This window comes from Schistocerca serialis, chromosome 12 (genome assembly GCF_023864345.2).
Source record: "Schistocerca serialis cubense isolate TAMUIC-IGC-003099 chromosome 12, iqSchSeri2.2, whole genome shotgun sequence".
In the NCBI taxonomy this organism is placed as follows: Eukaryota; Metazoa; Arthropoda; class Insecta; order Orthoptera; family Acrididae; genus Schistocerca; species Schistocerca serialis.
Window position 1 is genome coordinate 101,154,045 of NC_064649.1, and position 20,543 is coordinate 101,174,587.

The 20,543-nt window shown below is 38.1% G+C and overlaps 1 protein-coding gene across 1 annotated transcript in view; it reads left to right on the top strand.

Annotated features, from left to right (window-relative positions):
- LOC126427967 (CUGBP Elav-like family member 4) overlaps nucleotides 1-20,543 on the top strand; it is a 222,103-nt gene that overhangs the window by 124,950 nt on the left and 76,610 nt on the right. Inside the window, exons 9-10 of the mRNA XM_050089854.1 lie at nucleotides 2,871-2,888; nucleotides 4,673-4,765. Coding sequence (XP_049945811.1) covers nucleotides 2,871-2,888; nucleotides 4,673-4,765 — 111 coding nt within the window. The remainder of the gene's footprint in view (nucleotides 1-2,870; nucleotides 2,889-4,672; nucleotides 4,766-20,543) is intronic.

Below are 20,543 nucleotides of genomic sequence, written 5' to 3' on the forward strand. Positions count from 1 at the left end.
CCCGTTGTTGCAGGTGTTAGGTTTTCATTTGACTACCCCCTATACATATCGAGATATTGGAAGGCCGCGTTATTGAATACTAGTCGGACAGCGGAAATTTCCAGCTGCAAACGTCATACAACGAGCGTTCAAGTTACAGGAGAACAACTCCTGTCAATAAGGGCCTCTGTAAACGATCAACGTGTTTCTCAAATTCGCCGTTTCCTACCCACAGATTTGTCAAATAAGAGCGCAGACGAACCAGTTTGTCAAATGTAATCTCACTACTGAAGCAGCTGTTGCTTTTGTATCCCGCCTGGAAGGCGACGCGTGGGACTGCTACTGTAATTTAGAGGGTAGGCCAACTCTCGGTACTGCAATTAAAGTAAAAGTGGTTTTACTATATCATTACAAAATAATAACGCGAATACATAACTTTGCACTGAGGAGCACGTAGGTGTGTAGCCGGATGTATCACAGCTAACACAGGCAAAATCTGTAGTAGCTCGCCTACTACGAAATAGAAACAATGATGCTTGGTCGTCTACTCGTCATCAAAATGGGCTGAATCTGGAGTAGCGCTCGTAGAGCTGCACAGCGCCGGCTAGAGGGCACTGTGGTCGGCGAAAATCTTCCGCTCTCGATACCACAGTTGCCTTGTGCGTACCGTGTCGTTGATTATTTTGACACCAGTGGAAATGGCTACAGACAAAGCGTTTCTTCCATTGGCTTTTTATCTTTTTGCATAAAGAAGAAACAGAAAACAAGACGCTGGTCCAGCGAATGGCTGATATTGAGATAAACATACGCATGAAAATCTAATGAAAGTTCATTAAAATATAACAACCTGGGAACATATATGTCGTCTGTGAAGAACTGGAGAGCTTCAATTATTTTATTTTACTGCATACCTGTTTGTACGTTAGGCGTAGAACATTTTCTTCTTAACGTCTTACTGCATAATACACTTTAAGACAAAAAACGACACACCACGAAGGAATTATGGGAATGGAACAGAAATCGGTAGATGTGTTGTACATGTACAAACAAACAAATTATTACAATTTCAGAAAATTTACATGATTTATTGGAGAGAAAGAGCTTCACAAGTTGAGCTAGTCAACAACATAGTGGTCCACCACTGACACTTATGCAAACAGTTATTCGTCTTGGCATTGATCGACAGAATTCTTGGATATCCTCCCGAGGGATATCGCGGCAAATTCTGTGGAATTGGAGCGTTAGATCGTCCATAATGCTCCAAACGTTTCCACTGGGGTAAGCTCCAGCGGCCAAGGTAGGATTTGGCAAGCACAGAGACAAGGAAAAGAAACTCTCGTCGTGTGTGGGCAGCCACTATCTTGTTGACATGAACGTCAAGGATGGCTTGCCACGAAGGGAACAAAATTGGGCATAGAATATTGTCGCTGTACCACTATGCTGTACGTGCATCGCGGATGACAACTAAATGGGTCCTGCTATGAAAAGAAATGGCACCCAGATCATCACTTCTGGTTGTCAGGCCATACGGGAGGTGACAGTCAACTTGGTATCCCACTCCTGCCCGGGGCGTCTCTGTACATGTCTCTGGTCTGGAATCTCATTGACTGGAGTAGAACTGCCTTCAGTGATGAAACTCACTGCGAACTGAGCCCCAACGATCAGTGAAGCGCGTTTACAAAATAACTGCGCAGATGGTGCGGCAAGAAAAAGGACAACAGCAGTGGTTTGGGACTCCGTCGTGAACAGCCACTGCGCAGTAAATGAGGTACAGTCAAGATCTGAAGTCTATGCATAAACACGTAGAAGGGTTGAACAAAAACATAGAAAAACCACGAGAAATACAGTCTTAAAACTAAATGCAGATCTAGCCGAGCCTACATGGGGTGCTGTTGGGATTTGGCCACAAATGGCATCTCTGCTATGTCCTCAATGTGTTGAAACTGTCAGTCACGATGAGAACAGTGTCCTGTGTAGTAGTCAATGCATTATGTTGGAGGGAGCTCCATAAGAATGGATTGCAGGGCAAGATCTAATTCCAAAACCAGTCATCACATATGCAGATGCCCACACCAGGGAAACATGGTGCCGAAGCCATAAAACCTAGACTATGGAGCAATGGAGTAAAGTCATTAGGTCAGATGAGTCTTCTTGCAAACTGTTTCCAACTTCTGGCCGAGTTTACGTCCTAGTGAAAAATGGACAGGGTTCGGGAGTTCAGCGATGATTTTGGCAGCCATATCGTGGTATTCCATGGGCCCCATGGGTAGTCTGCAAGGTCACTTTGCTGTCAAGGATTATATGACTATTTTGGCTGATCAGGTCCACTCCGTTGTATAATGTTTCATTCCGAATGGTAACACTGTGTTCCAAAACGACAGGGACCCTGCACACACAGCTCGCATCGTCCAGGAATGCTTTTGTGAGCACAAAGGCGAGATGCTGCATCCCCCATGGCTACCATAGTCATGCCAAAAGCTTTTCTGCGTCGTATTAAGCATGGTAGGTAACATGTTATGGTTTTGGTGTTTCCACATTTTTATCCAAGCACTGTACATATAAAATATTTTTCTCCTCATTCAGCGTCTTTCCTGAAGTTTTGAGATGTACTTGTGGCTTCGTTCGCCCTACATCTTTATTCTTTTTATTGTGCGATTGGAATAGAGGTTCCTGCAGTCCTCTCAACATCATTTAATGAGATTTGCCTCTCCAAAAACAAAAATTTGTTGGAAATGCGTATGATCACATATGGCTGATTACGAAGAACTTCCCCAGACCTAAGATGTGCAAACACTGCAGTACTGTGCTATGTAGTAAAGAGGTAGCTACAAGAATTCTCAAAGTATGCAACTCGTAAATCCAGTCACATTCGAACCTAAACATTTTATGAGTCAATATAAAGCTCCCAGGTTTCCAGCTGAGAGAGGCAGTATGTTTCAGTGGGTTTCAGTACTATCACACTATACCACTTCGCCACAAAATGATGGAAATGACACTCTTCGAAATGTCGCCATGTTGACAAAGTCACTCAGCTCAAAACCCGAGAGATTTATATTAGTTCAACTGGCCAAGAAAGACGACAAGAATGTGGGATGAAAAGTCTTCGACCAATGTAGAAGTATCTTCAGGTGTGCCCAGAAAAGTGTGTTGGGACCCTTATTATTCATGTTGTATATGGATGATCTTGCAGACAATATTAACAGTAACCTAGGACGTTTTGCAGATGATGCAGTCATCTATAATCAAGTACTCCTGAAGGAAACTGCACTGGTATTCACTCAGATCTTGATAAGGTTTCAAAGTGGTACAAAGAGTGACAACTCCCTTTAAACATTCAGAAGTGTAAAGCTGCACAAACAAAAAAGTGCAGTTTTGCATGGCTACAACATGAATGAATCAGAACTGGAATTGGTCAACTCATGTGTAACAATGTGTAGGAATATCAGTCACCTAGGCTCAGTCACAGGTAAAGCAGGTGACGATTTAGGTTCTTTGATACAAAGGAGATTGCTTACAAACTACTTGTTCGATACAGCCTAAAATATTACACAAGTGTTTGGGACCATACAGAGTAGGACTACCAGCAGATACTGAATGTCTACAATTAAAAAAAAGAGCAGCACAAATGGTCACAAGTGTTTGACCCATGGAAGAGCACTACAAAGAGATGCTGAAGAAACTGAACTGGTGGGCACTTGAAGTAATCCCAACAAAGCCTACTTACAAAGTTTCAAGAACTGGCTTTAAATAAGGACTCTCAGAATATACACTATCTCCTATGTAGTGCCCCCATGGGGATTGCAAAGACAAGATTAGACTAATTACAGAACTCACAGAGCCATTTAAGCAATTGTTCTTCCTGCACTCCATACATGAATGGACTGGGAAGAAACTCTAATAAGGGTTACATTGGGAAGTACCATCTGGCATACATTCACAGTGGTTTGCAGAGCATTGACATAGTTGCAAAAAGACAATGACATCATATTCTCCTGAATGAATTTTCCCTCTGCAGTGGAGTGTGCACTGATATGAAACTTCTTGGCAGGTCAAAACTGTGCCCCAGACCAGTACTTGAGCCCAGGTCCTTTTCCTTTTGCAGACAAGTGCTCCACCAACTGAGCTCACTGGGCATCACTTGTGATCAGTCCTCACAGCTCTACTTCCACCAGTACCTCATCTCCTACCTTCCAAACTTCACAGAAGTTCTCTTGTGAAACTTGCAGCACTAGCAACTTCTGGAAGAAAGGATATTACAGAGATGTGGGTTAGCCACAGCTGGGTGATTGTTTTCAGAATAAATTTTCACACTACAGTGGAGTGTGTACTGATATGAAACTTCCTCCCAGATTAAATCTTGTGCTGGACTGGAATTCAGACCCAGGACCTTTACTTTTCAAGGGCACATGCTCTACCCAAGCACAAGCACGAGTCTTGACCTGTCCTCATGGCTTTACTTCTGCCAGTACCTTGCCTGCAAAAGGATAAGGGTCCCAGGTTCAAGTCCCACTCTGGCACATGATTTTAATTCACTGGGAAGTTTCGAGTTTTTGTGTTGTGAGCCAATTATTTCTGAGCCCCCTTTACAGTCAGTGCCAGTGTCTGGTAGGGTTTATAGATGTTACGGATGTGACCTGCACGAGTGGTGTGGTGTGGTATGTGTTGCATGCAGCATGTGTTGTGTGGCTTGCAGCACAGGGCCTGGTGAACGGTGAGGCGGCAGCCCTGCAGCATGCGGCAGCGGCCGCAGCCGGATACCCGGGTATGCAGCCCTACCCCGGTGTCGGTGAGTACCTCAACCTCTACCAACACCAACCTGCCACTACTCCTGCTGTAGCGCATGCCCTGCTGACACAGCTATTCTGCTCATACTTCAAATACCGTGACAGTTTACTGAAAGCAACACTAACCCTCATACAAATGCACAGCCTCACAGCATCGATTTAGTAAAATCTTAATTTGGCATATCAGGCGGTTCGAGCACAATAGGTACTGCCCAGTCACTCTCAAGTGGACACTACTGACTAGAGCAATGCATAAGTGTGGCAAAGCTGCAAGTGCAGGACTCGTTTCCTACCTCTCCCATTCTATGCAGCTACACTTCAGGTGACCAGCAGTTCTGTGACTAACCTTCACGAAGGCGAGCATTCGCCAAGCACAAGAAAGTGCACACATCATCATACAATGCAGCTAAGGAAACGTGGCTACTAGCTGTGTCATGATGCAGCATGAGCAAGAAGTGAAAGAACTGGTAAGTGACACGAATATCCTAAACAGATGGGGATCAAACCTAGTATCTAAAGATTTGCTGTCTGGCACTTGCCCACAGAGCCACTGCAGATGGCATACTGGCAATAAATACATTACTGTATTAAAACAACAAAAGCTGTGTGGAATTCCGAAATGCATCTTGGCAGAAACTTTAAAAAAGCCCAATTGCTAGATTCCTTTGAGTAAATTAAAAAATTGTTCTACTTCCCCAATACCAACCAAGGTTTCCACAAGGCTTTCCTTAGTTGAAAGGCAAATGCCAGAACATAGTTCTACTTCCCCCATACTAACCAAGATTTCCACAAGGCCTTCCTTAGTTGAAAGGCAAATGCCAGAACAGGAAATTCCCAATTAGGAACCCTACATCTCAATCCTAGTACTGCACATTAGTCTAGAATGTGCTAAGGTCTCAAACAGCTCACTCAGTCCATTGGGTTATGCGGTTAATGTCATCAGCATGATGTAGCAGTGTTTCCACTTGAGATGTAACGAATGCCTTGACCAATGGCATACAAGGCATCATCCAGCTCCACAATAACTTCACTTCACAGTGAGGAAATTGAGCCAATTTTTGAAGAAGAGAGGACATTTGGTTTAACATCCCATTGACAATGCGTTCATTGGAAATGAACAGAAGTTCATATTGTGGAAAGATGGGGAAGGAAATTAATGGTGTTTCTTTCAGAGCAGCCATTCTGAAATATGCCTTAGATGAAGTACAGAAATAACAGAAACTCAGAATCTAGATGGCCACAGGGAGTTGAAACGCCATCCTCTAAAATATGAGTCCAGAGTGTTAACCATTGCATGACCTCTTTCAGTCAGTTCATGAAGAGAGACATTACTAAGTCAGTCTTGAGGTCTGCATAAAACACCCAAAAATCTCTGAAGGATCACAAGAAGTTTTTGCATCTACATCATCCCACAAATCAGCAATAACAGATCACATTTAATAAAAAGGACATCGTCTTTTATTTGACAATATTCTGGTCATCAAATATCACAGTTGGCAATGCAGCTATATATGAGCATTATGATGTCATCCAACTAATTCCCTCTAAAATACTTCCAGTTTGGAACACCTTTAACCCACTCCCAGATCATAATAATTTTATGGGGTACAACAAAATTTTAAAAAATGTACCTGCATAATGAGCCATATCTCACACAGGCTGTCCTACCTAACAATAGGGAATGTAATTACAAAAAATGAAGGCCCATTTAGTATGTGAGTGAAAACTAGTGATGTCTGTACCATCTGCAGCAGTTTGATTACAGAAAGAATTTTATTAAAACAATAGGACTGGATAACATTATAAGTTAAAACTGTATGGCTGACTATGACCTAAACATGCGTATCTCCTTCTACCACTTGAACAGGTAAAGCAGGCATAAGAGACTACTTTGAGGCCTTACCCTGCCACTGGTTCCTCATCCTTTGTTCCATCTCTACTAAATTGATCATATAGGTTGTCTCTAAGTAGGCACTGAATTACTTTCCACCTGTGTACAGTACTGTTTTTATTTCAACTTGAATTAATAATTTTATTTTGTGAGGCACTGTACAGTTCTGGTCATGGAACATGAAAATTGCCATGCTTAATGAAAGACTCATCAGTCACCTAGAAATACAAGTGGTCATCAATAATACTAATGCGGCCCATAGAGTTTCCGTACCTTCAGCCTAAACAGAAGGTTGAATGGGTGCAGTGCAGTGAACCTCCCCCTTAGTATTATACACAACTGCCTGTTGCTGTACTTCTGTGTTACTGTATTTACATATGTACTCTCATGGAAGACTATGTACGTTTACACAACTGTCAATACAAAGTAACAAAATTCATGCTTCATCTAAACTATAAGAAGTTGTTTACATTGTTCAATGGTTCAACATTAATTTTCCTGTGCCATTGCTATCAGAATTAATGTCCTTATCTCAACATGTACACATCCATAAGTCATAAGCTAGTGTGTCTAGTTTGCAATACTCATTCATTCACAATAATGTGAGATGTACCACATTGTATTCCATATTCATTTGCACCACAGCTTGCCACCTATTCTGCATTTTCAGAGCAGATAAGTCTCTGACATCAAAGTTCACAGATGAGATGCGGACATTCACTGACTTGTCATTGTCATCCATTTGTCCATTTCTGTAGTTACATGACCACTGATGTGATTTCTCAAGTTTTCTCGGTTTCACATTGACGGTGTGTTTTTTAAGTGTTAAGCTGAGATGTCTTCTTCATATGCTGTAAGTTGTGTTTTTATGTGTATTTGCTGACTGAACTCTAATCAGATTGTGAAATATTGTCGGTGTTGCACCAAAGAACGTAACAGGCACTGGAAATAGAACATGGTGATAAACAGAGGTGCAACATCAAAAAGAGTTCACAATCTGGTTATACTCCAGGCAGCAGGAACATGTAACACAACACAGTTCACCACACCTGAAGAAGATGGATGGGTCACTTAACAAAATATTATGCATCAGTTGGAATCGACAACTCGGCTGAACATCTGAAAGCAAGCCATTAATCACACTGTTGCATCTATGCTAACCTTCCCATATACTGGTTTATTTTAAACTGTCCTTTCTCAAAGTTACATGTGTATGCAGCTTTCCTTATACCTTGGCATATAATACCTTTTGAAGCACATCACTTACTCTCTATGTGACCTCATTATACTCATTCCTAGACACAGAGATAGCTATTAAGTTCCATCTGAACAGTAATTAATGGTTACATCTGTTTCCTATTGTTGCTTTGGTATTCATCATATGAATTAACTTTTAAACCAAAAATGAGAAAATTGTTACTGCTTTGTAATCCACCAGACTCTTACTATGAGGTACACAGAAATAATATTTTTTTAAAACTTTAATGACAGCACTTATTTAAATATTCGGACTAAATATCATCTGGAACATTTATTTTAAAATACTGCAGTGTTCATTAGTTGCAGGCTTGGAAATTTCCAAGCCTTCCCTTCATAGGGAAAGCTCTCCAGAGGCAGGAAGTATTCAGGATTCTACTATTTTGGTAAAAATAAAGATATTCCCATATTTGCTTACAAAATGGAAAAAGCAAGCCATACTATTTCTATTTTTCAAGGCATCCATGAATGGTGGTCATGTAGCCAGTCAAGCCCCTGTTTTCCAATTAAAGATAAGTAGTGCATTGACACTAAAGTTGTGAAATAAAAATACAATATTGCTGTACAAAATTTTTAAGCTGTGTGGGAATGTTGTCCAACATCAGCAACAAAGCACACATAATTTACTAATGGCTAATGGCTCTGAGCACTATGGGACTCAACTGCTGAGGTCATTAGTCCCCTAGAACTTAGAACTAGTTAAACCTAACTAACCTAAGGACACCACAAGCATCCATGCCCGAGGCAGGATTCGAACCTGCGACCGTAGCGGTCCTGCGGTTCCAGACTGCAGCGCCTTTAACCGCACGGCCACTTCGGCCGGCATAATTTACTAACACACTTTTAGTTCACTGTTTTCTTGGCATAGTTGAACATCAAAAACTGTTGAGCTATTTCAAGGATATGAGGAAGTTACACTTGTACACAAAAGCTACAATATTCCCATAAACTAGTACCTTAATTTCCAAACATGAATTACCACAATAGCTGGTTATTCATGTATAATGGACAAACAAAAGACAAAGTACCTTTATCGTTAGAGACTGCTGAAATGCTCGAATACTCACAAAAGTCCTTTACATTTATTCATTTAGAAGTTTCTTGTCCAATATAGTATGAGTTGTTTCTACAACAAAAACAAAATCATCACTATCCTTTGCAAGATAATACAAAATGTTTGATAATGGTAATCTTTTTAATTAAAATTGAGGACTGTTAAAGCCAAGAAAATAATTTTACTTCTTCACCATAAATTACAAAAAATGCAGCCATATCTAATATGTTGATATGAATTAATATTTAGTCTCACTGCTTTCCAGACGCATATTGATCTGACATACAGATCTATTTCTCTCTCTATTTTTTAAAGAAATTCATAAAAAATTAAAATTTATTGGCAGAATCATACAGGATCAGAACATCCTAGTTTGAGAGAAAGTAGTGTATCACTGAATGTCTTTGTAGCACACAAATGAAATAAATTTATTCATTGTTGACTGTATATATTTTGAAAATATACTAATAAGAAAGAAACAATTAAAACACCAATGTACAGCATCATAACAAACTGTAATTAAAAGCAAAATATCATGTTATACAATATGCTAATAGTATGAGAATTTCTTAAGAATGACAGTTTTCTGTGTTAGCTGTCTTGCCTTCCCTTGCTGTGTGATGCAGTTGTTGGCTTGCGGTATATAGTTGCCTTCCTCTTAGCAATAGCCAGTGTTTAAATGTTTAATATGTGTGTTTTATAGATATACAGTTCATACTGGTGGTGAAAACTGTTTCACAGCTGTGAGAATGTTGTGTTTGCAACCTTATGAATGTATGTTTTGCTTCATCTTTTGCTGTGTACTCTAGAAATATGATTTAGCTACCTATCACATGAGTAAGTTTGTCAGTTTACTTTTATTTCAAAGCCCATAATTATTTCAACATATACAAACATAATATTAACAGATCTACAGCTATTTTCTGCCAATTACTGCAGTAAGATACAATCTTACACATGTGACAGATGGGAATCAGTAGTTCTATCTTGTTGTAATATTGTTGTTTGTTCTTTTGTTGATGGCTTCAACTAGTGCATGAGAAACAGAACTGCTGTCGTGTTGCTCTTCTCTATGTGTTAAATTAAGTTCACAGACGACAGAAATCTGCAAACATTCCTGTATCCTCACCTCAGGTAGAAAATGTGTTAACCTTCATTCACAAGATAGATACCCAAATATTTGAGTTCACTATAAAGCTCTCATTTTGTTAGATATCATGTGTCAGTATCAAACTGCAGTCCATTAAGTGATATCAGAGACAAAAGGTTTTCTGTTCGGCTCCTATAATGACAATGACCTTGAATATTTTGAGAATCAACCTTGCATTCTCCTTCTGACATAAAAGTTACAAAGACACAATATCTAATGTCCAGCCTTTCACCCTGGTATACATTTACTCTGGCTTTTTACAGAAATTTCTGTGATTTAACTGGAGCCAATTTTGCTTCAACACAGCATACTCTACAACAAAAGCTGATTTGTTTGAATTTTAAGCTAATAGTTAAGCAGGCCAATTTAAAGAACACAAATGCAGTTGTCTTTTCCCGACACACACACACACACACACACACACACACACACACATACACACTTCATTGAAATGTCAAGGTAATCCTTTCTAAAATATAAATAATATTCTGAAACAATCAAACATCTTTACTAAAGTTTTTGTGTACTGTTAACTAGTTCCAGCATGTGCTTCCCCCAATGTACTGTTCTTGAATACTGTATATTTGAAAACAAAAACATGTTAGGATGGAAGACTGATGCTTTTCTATAAATTTGTTACCTATAAATGGTTCTGTTCAGGTAGCCAAAACTCATTGTCAATGTGAACAATTTTATCTAGTGATAAAACATCTTGAGAAGTCTCTACAAACCTTAATCACTACATGTTATTTAGTGGCATAATGCAGAGCTGTGACAACAAACAAATCATTGCCCTGAGTTTATATATGTGTCGCATTCACAGCCCTGTGTCTTATTGCAGGCAAAATAATCTGTGAAGAAGGAGCTGCACCAACAGTTGATGCTGTGGAAGTTAAAGAATAAGGACTTACCGCTGCTTTATTGACTTTGTATAATTTAAGCATAAAGCAGAGTATATTAGCCATGCCAGAAAAAATTTACATTTCTAATATTTTGTTTCATTTAAGCATGAAAGTCTTGAGCCGTACGAGACTGTTATCTTAGCTACACAGTTCTTAGCTTCATGGAGTAAACTGTGTAACCAACAACAGATACACTGCTTGCTGTACCGTTTCTGATAGAAAATAGACAAATCCTCACTACCAGAGATGTATTCAGTTGCACATATGAATTTATTCTACTGCAGATGTCTTACGTAACCGAACGGACCCGGTGCTGCTGCAAGCAGGGCTGCCAACGTGCAGAGTGCAATTCCCCCTGCCTTGCTTGCCTCCAGGGCATCCAATTCTTGCTTCTCAGGAACATATAAATGATGCAACTTTTCCAGGTGTGATCATATTTATTAATGTGCTTCTGTTATGAAAATTAAGTTTTAAACATTCACCAAAGCTTAAATATTGCACAAATGCCCAAATCGTAGAAGGAAGAAAAAGCTTTTTTAATTTAGTTCCACGTCTGTGCAGCACTGATTGCTACACTAGTGAGAAATTGTAAACAAAATAAACAAAATTTTGTTTGCTTCGTACTACTGCTCTGTGTACGTGCAGTTTCAAAAGCTGAGGTTATCGGCAAAAGTGAACTGAGATAGTAATAAAAGAAGTTCAGTAATTAATATTTTGTCCCAAGCTAATTAATTATTGAACAGATAGATGCTGAAATTGAGACAAATATTATCTTTAAAGGTTGGTTCCTGTTAACTGTATTTTATGCATTATATTTATTTGATTTTTTACTGTAGCATGCAGATGAACACACAATTTAAACATTTTAGTGCAAGCAGTAGGTTTAAATAACACTTTAAAAAAATTTACACAAAGAAATAACAGGAACATGCCAAAAAATTAACTCTTTCAAAAATGTTTCTGGTGCATTTTCAGAATATTGGGGGAAAAGTAAGACATATTTTCATTAAAATGTTTGTTCTACAGAATGTACTTCCCTAATCATGATTTTTTGGCCATTACGCTTTGACTGTCATTATTTTTTCATATAAATCTGACTATTTCTAAAACTAGTTTCCTGCATTAGGGTTCACTGAAGCCATAATACTGTTCATATTAAATAGGTGGAAGTAAGTTTTCAGTCTTCGTGTCAAGTGTTATTCATAACTCTAGTGTGATCTTTGCAAAAGAGAAGCTGGTATATTCTATTACAAGTATTTTGAAACTATCTGTGAGTGATTTCATTACTGAAGTGACCAATACACCCCTGTTTTCTTAGTAATGAAAAATGACTAAAATTTGACAGTTTAACATCAAATCTGCAAAAGGATACAGTTATTATTGCAATAAGGAGTCTCCCAGATCCTGCCTCGAAAACATATTCCAGGGTCTGAGAGCAGGATATGCATCTGGCCAAGTTATCTCGTGACAGCAGTGTATCTAGTGGTTTCCAAGTCTGAACAACAGTTGTTGCCTCATTCTGTAAATAAGAGGTACAACAATTCTTCCAATAGGATTTAAAAGAAATATAAAGATAGCAGCAAGAATGCACTTGAACCTTCTTACCATAGTCAAGCACTGGTATCTTCCTGACTGCCACCATTATCAAATTAACTATTCCTCGGTGCCACAATATAGCTCCTATGAACCTGCCCTTTCTTTTAGTCAAGTTGGCCAAAAAAAAGTTCTTTTCTCCCCAGTTCAAATCAGGTCCTCCTCATTAATTATCCGATCTACCCAACCAATCTTCAGCATTCTTTCATACCTCCACTTTTCACAAGCTTCGATTCTCTTCTTGTTTCTACTGTTTATCGTCAACATTTCACTTTCACACGAGGCTATACTCATGACAAATACTTTCAGAAAAAGATATCTTAAGACATAAATTTATATTCAGTGTCAACATATTTCTTTTGAAAACTTTTCCTGCTTTATGTTTGTTGTCACCAACTGTTTTGCTCCTCCAAAAGCAAAAGTCGTTGAATACTTTTATGTCTCATTTCCTAATATAATTCTCCCAGCATCACCTGACTAAATATGACTACATTCTGTTACACTTGTTTTATTTGTGTTCAAGATGCTACTGATTCTGTTTAATTGATCTCCTAAGTCCTTAAACATCTCTGACAGAATTACTATGTTATCAGCAAACCCCAAAGTTTTTATTTCTCCCTGCACTTTAATTCCTTTTCTAACTTACCCATGGAGTTTCCTTTGCTTGCTCGATGTCTAGATTGAAAAACACTGTAGACAGGTTACAACCATGTATCCCTCCCATGTCGGTAACTGGTTCCATTTTGTCCCCTTCAATTTTTATAATTGCTGTCAGTTTCTGTACAAGTTGTAAATAACTTTTCACCCTATGCATTTTATTTCTGCTACCTTCAGAACTACGAACTGTGCATTCCACTCAAGACTGTTCAAAGCTTTTTTTGCATAAATCTAAAAATGTTAAAATTTTGGTTTGCATTCCTTCAATCCATCTTCTATGATAAGTCACGAAGTCTGTATTGCTTCGCACATGCCTACATTTCACTGGAAACCAAACTGGTATATCCCCTCTCCCTTCCAAAGCTGGCATCTAACCATCAATCCATCCTCCTATAGATAATTCATGTCCTTACTTTACAGCTATGGTTAACTTAACTGACACTTCAGTAATACCCACACCTGCCGTCTTTGATATAGGGATGATTGAAGTCTTCCTGAAGTCAGGCAATTTTTCATCTGTCTGATTTAACCTGCATATCTAGCAGACTGTTTCATGACGGTTGATTCTTTTAAGAATTTTAATAATTATAAAAGAATGTAGTATACTCCAGGATATCTATTTAACCTTATGTCTTAAAGCAATTTGTCAAATTGTTCTTGGAGTAACACAATACCCATTTCATAAAATCTCTTATTCATCCACTTCCTCTTTGCTTTCCTCAACATTGTCATCAAGTGTCCTTCATTTACTATATAAAGTAATGGTATTTACTTAGAAATAAGGTCTGATGTACAAATTCTTTGGCTGTCCACCACACATAAAAATTTTCCTGTTTCCGGGAACAAGATCACGTATCTCAGCAACATAAAACACTTCTCCAACCACTGATGATTCGAGTCAATGCAGTGCCAGCATTCTATGTGTAATATTCATGTATCTCTTGTGGCAATATTAGACTTGGAAACTGCCATCCAACAAGAGACATTCAGTTTGCACTAGTCATGTTAGAGCATAATTGCATCAACAGATTTCTCATAATTCAGACAGAACAAAGATAAAACTAAGATAAAAAAACTACTACTTTGCTGCACTAGGACACTAAACTCTCAGCTGGAACGACAGTTCAAACTGCCCATCCAGATATAGATTTTCTATGGTTTCCCCTTATTGCTTATCACAAGATCTGGTGTGTTCCATTTAAAAAAGGACACAATCAGTTTCTTATCCCATCCTTTCTCCAACTAAGGTTGCGCTCCACCTCTCTCGCCATTGATGGGATATTAAATCCTAATTGTTCTCCATTTCTGAAGACATTACTGCATGGATTTCAATGAAAATCCTCATCAGTATCCAGCAAACTGTATGGTTATTAGAATATTATTTCTTATGCTTGTCACAGTTTTGGCTGTTCCATTGACTATCTCTAATTAATAAGACTCTCGGTCTCATCAATGAAAATCCTCATCAGCGTCCAGCAAACTGTATGGTTCTTAGAATATTACTTCTTATGCTTGTCACAGTTTTTGCTGTTCCATTCACTATCTCTAATTAATAAGACTCTCAGTGTCATCGATGAAAACTAAAGACAAGGTGCAAATATTAACTATCATATAGCTAGTGGAGTACAGATTCAGGTGTAAACATTCTAAGAAATTGGACTATTGGCAATGGTTTGCTCTTGCCTCCACCTGACATAAAATTTCAAGTGCATGTCTGCAGCATTTGACTGGTGAGTGCTTATGAAGTGTGATGGGTAATTATGAATGAATGAGGCCCATTGCTAACAGCATATACCCTTCCTTTCAGCATCCTACTTTCCTGAACAGAAAATTAGTGAGAAAGCAAGATAAGTAAATTTCATAAAATTTGTGGTTAACATGACAACTTTTCTTTTCCTTTGCAGAAACCAACCTTTAAAGCTTAACTTGTAATCATTGCTCACTGACTGGAATCTTGTAGTGCAGCATGAAAAGTAAAGTTCTAAACTTTCTCAGAAAGGAATGAGGATGCAAGATTGATATTTACTTACCTGATAACATATTTCAAGGCTATCAGAACACAAAAAGTTACTTGCCGAGGCAGAAATCTAGGAGAGGACTGTATGCCCTCATTCGCCCCCAGACAGTATTGTGACAAAATTGGTGAACAGAAGTGGCAAGAACAGTGTGTGCTAAATTTCACAGAAAAACCCTGCTCTTCTTGGTAACATAAAATTCTGTGGAAAAAAGTGAATATGTTGTGATATCGAGAGACAATATAGAATGACGCTTCACAGGATGGATGATGCAATTGCAGTTATGTTGTGAAGGCAGTAAAAAACTAGAAAAGCTCAAGGAAGCACACAAGTTGATTATCTCTAACTTGTGAGCACAGATCATATGGTCTTTTATTAACATACATTTTATCATGACCTATCCATGACGGCTCATTCAAGGTTAGGTATATTTTTACTAGTAAAATGCCATTTCCAGTCACAAAGCTTTATTTTTCTGCTTAAGTAGTTACCTAAATTTTATTGCAGCCATTCAACTTCAGTGTTGGTGAACACCTTCCATACATTGTGAATGATTTAAAGCACTTATGACTGCAATTGTGAATTTTTTTTAAATTTAACTGCTACTACTCTGAGTAAATTTATTTTATATCATATGTTAATATAAACAAAAATATTATTTTATTTGCTACTTTCATACACCCATCAATTGCAAATTAAAGTATGTAATCTGAGTCATGTAGCACTATTGCCATAAACATGTGAAATCATTTGAAGTGAAGATGCAAATGTGGGAGTTTTTCACCAGTGGTGAAGATAAACATTTTGTGATAAATGTAGGTAACAACTAATAAGACTCAATTTGTTTGTTAATCTCATCTCATATACTTTTCTCAGAAATCTAAGGAATGTGTCATTCATTTCCTGCTAGGTGATAAAACTGAAGTGGCTGTAACATCAAAAAATCTGAAAAGGTAGTTGTAGCTCTAAAGCACGTTGAACTTAAACTGAAAAATAAAATATTCTGATTGACAATGGCATGTTTCTTGTGAAAATAAATCTGGCCATATTCCCAAGTTTCATTGTGGGCCTGAAATGATGGCTTAAGAGGAGCAAATTAAAGTAGAATGTATGGAAAGGAAACTGGAGAAAATTTATGCGGTAAACAAAACCTGTAATTCAAGGATGAGTTAGTTTTCCTACAAATAGATGAGGCACAACTATGCACACAGGAAATAGAGGAAAAAATTACAGTTGAAGAGATACAGAAAATTTTCACTCAGTACTGTGTAGAATACAGTCGACAGTGGGAAGCAAAGTGTAGCACACTTGTATCATTTTATCCCATCACCTTCCCTTGTCTACTTGTGTTGTAAGTCATTATTGATTTACAAGTCCATAATGACAATTTTTCATTGGTATCCACATGCACTGAGCAAAATGTGCCAATCTTGGATTTAAAAAGAAAAAGAAAAGAAAAGAAAAAAAGAAAAAAAATGTGCTCAAAGTGGTACACAGCTAAAATCAACAATACCTATGAGAAAGAAAGTTGCTACTCACCATATAACAGAGATGCTGAGCTGCAGTTGTGAGATGCGTTTGGTTTGTGCGCGCGTGTGTGTGTGTGTGTGTGTGTGTGTGTGTGTGTGTGTATGTGTGTGTGTGAGTGTGTGTCTACATCTATTGTTGATGAAGGCCTTAGTGGCCAAAAGCATGTACACAGTTGTTTTCTCCTGACTTTTCTGTGGCTCATGATAGCTAAAAAATACAATTCCAGCACCAATCTGGAATTGTTTTGGGAAAGTACAGAGAAAAACTTACAGAAAGTCATCTTCATTAAGAAAATTTACTACCCATTAAGATATGTTCTCTTCTTGAACATATGAAGTGTGGAAATGTCAAAGATTCTAAGTGCCAAATCTCACATTTGTTAGGAGACTTAATAAACAACATCTCTCTTTTTGTACATAATTTATTTATATTCAAAAAATTGTGATGGCATTCCGATACTAAGGAATTATGCTGCTCAATTCATCACTGCAAAAAATAATGGGACAAATTAGAAGTTGAATAATTTCTTAAGAACCCTCTAGGTGCAATACCAGGGTTCTAAGTGTCAATAAGAAAGTTTTTGTTTCAAATGCCATTAATACAGGGCACTAGGTTTTATTTGTGATAACACAAGTACAGAATTACAGCAGTAATGTTTCAGCTAGTAGAATTTTAGATGGCAAAAACCATTTCTGATGTCTGTCCAATTTTTACAAAGGAATAACTAAACTAAACTAAAACTAAACTCCGTCCAAGCACACCTTGGAAGGCCCAATGGTACCGACTGGCTGTCGCATCATCCTCATTCCACAGGTGCCACTGGATGCAGATATGGAGGGACATGTGGTCAGCACACCGCTCTCCCAGCCATATATCAGTTTACGAGTCCGGAGCCACTACTTCTCAATCGAGTAGCTCCTCAGTTTGCCTGACAAGGGCAGAGTGCACCCTGCTTGCCAACAGTGCTCCGCGTACCGGATGGTCACATGCCTAGGTGCTAGCCCAGCCCGACAGTGCTTAACTTCGGTGATCTGACTGGAACTGGTGTTACCACTGCAGCAAGGCTGTTGGCTTTACAAGGGAATAATAAACTTAAATTCAAGAAAAAATCTTTCAGTATTGACTTCTGCTTCTTACATAACTCCATTCTTGAAACCATTTGTTGTAAAAATTACTGTAGAACTACCTGAGTTGTTGAGGAACAAAAGGACTTTCATAACATTTTCCAGATACATATTGTTTTGTCTGTTCACTTTTTTGGCATTTTTAACTATTTTTGAAACTAAAATTATCTATTTCCATTATGAAGAGGTTTTATATGCAAACGGAAGTTTGCATGTACACCATTTATCACAAAATGTGAGCATCAGCTAAACGGAGGAGACCTGGAATCATGGCTCTCAGAATTCCAGAGGAAAGCACTGCTCAGCACAAAAGCCACATGCCATCTAGTGACGAATGTTTGAAACATTTTCTCCACAATTTGGCAGGTGAAACAAGTATAGGGACATGCAACAGAGTACCTAGAACACAACAGCACTAAAAATTATTTTTGTAAAACAAATGGCACTTTGAACGTTTTAACATTTCCACTTCTCATATGTTCATCTACAATTACATAAACCCCCCACAAGTCACTGTACAGTGCACAGAGGAGAGTTCCACCGTTCCACTCCCAAACAGCTTATATGCTTCTGTATAAGCCCTAAGCTTCATTATTTTGTTCTTAACTTCCTTATGATTAATCTTTGTGCAGTCTACTGCAAATGCTGGTCATCTAAACTTCCTCATAGTGTTTCACAAAAAGATCTTTTCCCTCCAAGGGAGCATTTTCTTAACATTTTCATACTGATTAAACTAACCAGTAACAAATCTAGCCTCAACATCTGAATTGCATTTTTGCCTTCTCTTAATTCAACCTCCTGGAGACCCCAAAAGCTGAAGCAGTAAATTATTTGAGAATGGGTCACACAAATGCTCTGTGCACAGCCTCTTTTATTTGTGGAAGACCCACCCAGAATATATTTCAATACACTGTAGCCAGACATTCAACTGATCTTCTGCATCATTCCAGTTCATTATATTTTGCAATGTTAAAGCTTATATGTTTAACTGATATGCCTAAGTCTTGCATAATACCATTACTTCTGTATTCAAACATTACATTAATGTTTCTCATATCCAACTGTATTAACATGGCATTTATCCACATTTAAAGCAAGCTGCCCCTCAGCACTCTAAATTAAAATCCTGTCACATCATCCTGAATACCCCTGCAGTCATTAGTGGTGACACTTTCCCACACAAAACAGCATTATCAGAAAAGTGTCTCAGACTGCTGCACATCTTATCTGACAGATTTTTTTTTATGTACATGAAGAACACAAGTGGTCCTAAAAACAAATGAAGGTGATCACTTAATTGATGGATCATATTTATTAACTGAATGATGAACATTATCTGTATTGTGGTGTACATGATATCACTGTACTATCAGCACATCTAATATACAGGACGGTACGTACGATTGTGCTTGCGAGCAACTACTTGTGGTGTGAATAATATCACTGCATCTACAAAAGGCCCTGATAATGAGTTTGGTAACTCTGAAATCAATTACATTTTAATGTACAATCATCAAGAAAATAATTGTTAATGGGAAATAAATTTTGTGAATGAAGAGAAGTGAATAATACTGCTGCTGAGCAGCTTCTATCCATCTTTCAGTGGAGTTTTGTATTATGATGATCATTCAACAACCAAACACACAAATAGTTGTACAGCAACAATTGTTTATTACACCAATATAATTTTTATCTGTTTTTCACATAATTCCCATCAACTTCTATGCTTGTGTTCTGTCTCCATTCAAGTCTTCTTATATCCTCAATGAAAACTTCTTTATATTGATCTTGAAGACAATTTTGTGCTTTTTTCTTCACCTCTTCACTGCCACAGAACATGATGCCACGTGAAGCTTCATTGGACCAAACAGATAAAAATGTGAAAGGACAATGTCAGGCCTGTAAAGAGGATAAGTTGACAGTCATCAACATACTTCTGCAATAATTTCAGCGTAGTTGCGCACTATGACGTCGAGCATTGTCCTGAAGAAGTAATGTGCATTCCTGTGCCATCCCAGACATTTTTTCTTAAGGGTAACGTTGGCTTTATTCTTGCTGCATAGTACAAGTTGCATATAGAGTGTTTCTCCTTCATAAAAAATCACAGAACATCGGCGAACAATTACTCCAAAATATGATCAACATGACCTTACCAGTTAGTAGTTACATTGTGAATTTCTTACAGACAGACAATTCAGGGTGTTCCACTGCATGGTTTGATGGTCAGACTCTGGCTCAATATGGTATATCCAAATTTCTAAGCAAGTTCCAAACCTGTCCAGAAATGCATTGCAATTGAAATGATTTCCGATCTTGGAGAAAATGCAAAATCTCCATTTTTTGTGACAATAGTAAGGTCTTTGGAAATGCAACTTGTACAAGTCTTATAGAGTTCCAGATTGTTTTGAATGATAGAATGAGGTGCACCAACACTTGTTCAACATTTTTCAGCAGTTTGTTGAATTTGGGTCTCCAGTATCCTCAGCTAAGTGAATCAATATGAGCTGACAATGCTAATGTTAATACTGCTACTAGACTCACAGAATGGTGCTCACTGATTATGCTTTTGAGGCCACATCTAAACTTTTCCACCCAAGTGCAAAAACT